The 2,892-nt window shown below is 33.5% G+C and overlaps 1 protein-coding gene across 1 annotated transcript in view; it reads right to left on the reverse strand.

Annotated features, from left to right (window-relative positions):
• Positions 1-554: 554 nt before the first annotated feature.
• The window catches only part of LOC105535145 (DEP domain-containing protein 1B), a 12,653-nt gene continuing 10,315 nt past the window's right edge, over positions 555-2,892 (reverse strand). Inside the window, exon 4 of the mRNA XM_011974136.1 lies at positions 555-1,553. Coding sequence (XP_011829526.1) covers positions 1,392-1,553 — 162 coding nt within the window. The 3' untranslated portion in view covers positions 555-1,391. The remainder of the gene's footprint in view (positions 1,554-2,892) is intronic.

A 2,892-nucleotide genomic window follows, 5' to 3' on the forward strand; every position in this document is an offset into this window, starting at 1 on the left:
TCTGAAAAATAAACTCTACCTTGGAGTGAAAATAGAGCAGAAAGAGTAATTATTCTTGGCTCTAAACAGAATGCCAAAGTCTGAGAATGAATCCCGAAACACTAAAAATCTCCCATTACATTAAGTATTTGGAATGTAAGGTAGTACCCAAACCATGAGGAATACTTTGATCCATTTTTAAAAGCAAAATCTGCATCAATTGTAGGAGGTATTTTGCTACAAGAAAACAGGAGCAAATCTTAAGTGCAAAGAAAAATCAGTCCAAGGAGTACTGTAAGTCAATTAGTAGGTGTTGCTCTCAGCTTTTTGGGTAATTGCGCTCAGAGGAGGACTTTCAGCTGCTCCATAATCCAAATGCACCACAATTTTACAAAAGGGCAAAGCAATGCGAAAAAATTAACAAAGTGCTCACCTAAAGGCCAGTCAATACAAAAGCCCAAATCTTACTTTCTATTTTCTCATAGAAATTAATGACTGATGAAGATCATTGGCAAAGGCATTTGAGGATGCTCTCTAACTGATCTAAATAAATGCGAAAAAAGAAACACGAGGTATGGCATTTTAAAAAAAAATAAATTTATTTACATTTCACTTACTTTCAAAAGGATGAAAATATATAACGGAAGTAGTCTCATTTTATTTAACCCATTTGTGTTTGACTTAGAATCACAGGTCTAAGGGTACCCAAAGAATTTATCCAGTTCAACTTTCCATTTTTAGCTAGGACTGAAATTATACCATTGCAGGCAGATGAAAATCTACTCCACTTATAGGTAAACATCAACTAATATATATGTTATAAAAACACTAGCTTTAGTAAAATCTGTCATAATATCCAATAAATCTGCAATAAAAGACATAGCCATCACAATATAAGACATTACAAAATTTATGTGCAGAAATAAAAACTGGAATTTATACAGGAGAAATCATAATTGGCTACTAAGTCAATAGCATCATATTAACAGTACCCAGTGTCTTTCTTATTCAAGTATACACACTATTTTTAAGACTTAAAATTAAGTCTTAAGGCTGTAATACAGATATTAGTAGCTAGGATGTATATACACAATTATTTAATAAACACCATAAAAAAGAAAGCAGAGATAAAAATACCCTTAAATTTTGTAACAATTACAAACATGTTAACATTATCACTATATATATTTGACTCATAAATTTTAACCAATTTATACACTTTAAAAATAGCATTGAGTTTTATAAAAATACTAATGGCTAAACATTTTTAAAAACTAAGGCAATCTTTATCTACATTTCAGTAGTCTTTGTTTTATGCTTTTCTTTCTTCCACCACCAAAGTCTTTCTCCTAACCACCATTCACTCAAAACAACAACAGTGGTCTCTGGCGCCTGTTGCTGTGGAAGTATTATTACATTCGAAAACTTCTAGTTCTTTGAAACGGTTGGAAAGGCTTCTTTAGTGCCCACATTAGCAGCTGTGGTTTCGGTTTGGGTTTTTCAGGAAACAGAAGTGCTTCACTTTCTGGTGTAGGAAATCGTTCTTGATAGACTTCAGGATAGGATTTCTGAAACTAAAATAACGAATGGTCCAAGAAGAGTAAAAAAAGACACAGAAAAGCCAATAAAATTAGGCAGCCAAATTGTAAGAGTTTCTGAGCCTGTACTTTCCTATTTTTGTTTATTTTTGTTAAACCATTTGATTCCAATTTCTATAGAGTTAATCTATCTTTCTTTTGATCTAAGCTTCAAGTAAGTTCCCCTTTTAATCATGTTTCTTAAAATTTCCCCCACCGCCAACTACAAATAGACCTCACTTTTTAAATATTCACAAGTAACTCTGACTTCAAAATAACTTCTGTTCTACACAGCTAAATAAAATTTTGTCCCAATTACATTTCACCATTTCTCTGCTTCTCCAACTCAGTCCCACCAGCTTCTGCCCAAATGGAAGACGGAATATTCTGGTGTATATTACTTTGTGAAAAGCTTAAAAGAGAGGCAGTATACTTTCTGTTGATCTTCACCACCAAACTCTCCTCCAGAATTACTCTGAGAATAATCTGATTAGAAACCCAGAACTCTGGTGCTCTATGTGTAACCCTACACGTACGATGTTTCCCGAATCCAACTATGTAGAGTTCGGTCTTTAAAAACAACAACCACTCACCTGATCATGGATCAATCGTGATGAATAGTCAAAATTAACATATTGTGAGTTAAAAACAATTCTCTGGAACCCTAAGCTGTGTTCCCTAACATAAGAGGAACTAAAAACTTGTACTGATACCTGAGGCAAGAAACTAATTTGATAGTGGCTATCTAAAAACAATGACTTTTAAACTCTAGATATTTTACATCTATGAATTCCATCGGATTTGCCTTTTGAAAACATGAAAAGAAATCTACCCTCACTGATCTTTACTCTGAGATTAATGTAGATGCTCTGCTAATTCACATCATGCCACATACCAAAATAAAGGACAAATATTAGAGAATAACTCTGTCAATGAAGAGTTTGGCAATGGTAACAGGTTTACACTGAAGAATATAGATCTAGGAAACTGACCATAGTGAGTAAATCATTGAGACTTCTGGAATGTATGAACTGACTAGTATACTTAGAAAACTGCTATGGCTCAGAAGATGAGATTTATATGAAGCCTATTAAAATTAAAAAAAAAAACAGTAGGGAGGAGAAAAATGATTTATAAAGAATATCCTTTATAGCAGCATGATTTATAATCCTTTGGGTATATCCCCAGTAATGGGATGGCTGGGTCATATGGTACATCTAGTTCTAGATCCATGTATGTTCATTGCGGCACTATTCACAATAGCAAAGACTTGGAATCAACCCAAATGTCCATCAGTGACAGACTGGATTAAGAAAATGTGGCACATTTACACCAT

This window comes from Mandrillus leucophaeus, unplaced genomic scaffold, assembly GCF_000951045.1.
Source record: "Mandrillus leucophaeus isolate KB7577 unplaced genomic scaffold, Mleu.le_1.0 Scaffold1419, whole genome shotgun sequence".
In the NCBI taxonomy this organism is placed as follows: Eukaryota; Metazoa; Chordata; class Mammalia; order Primates; family Cercopithecidae; genus Mandrillus; species Mandrillus leucophaeus.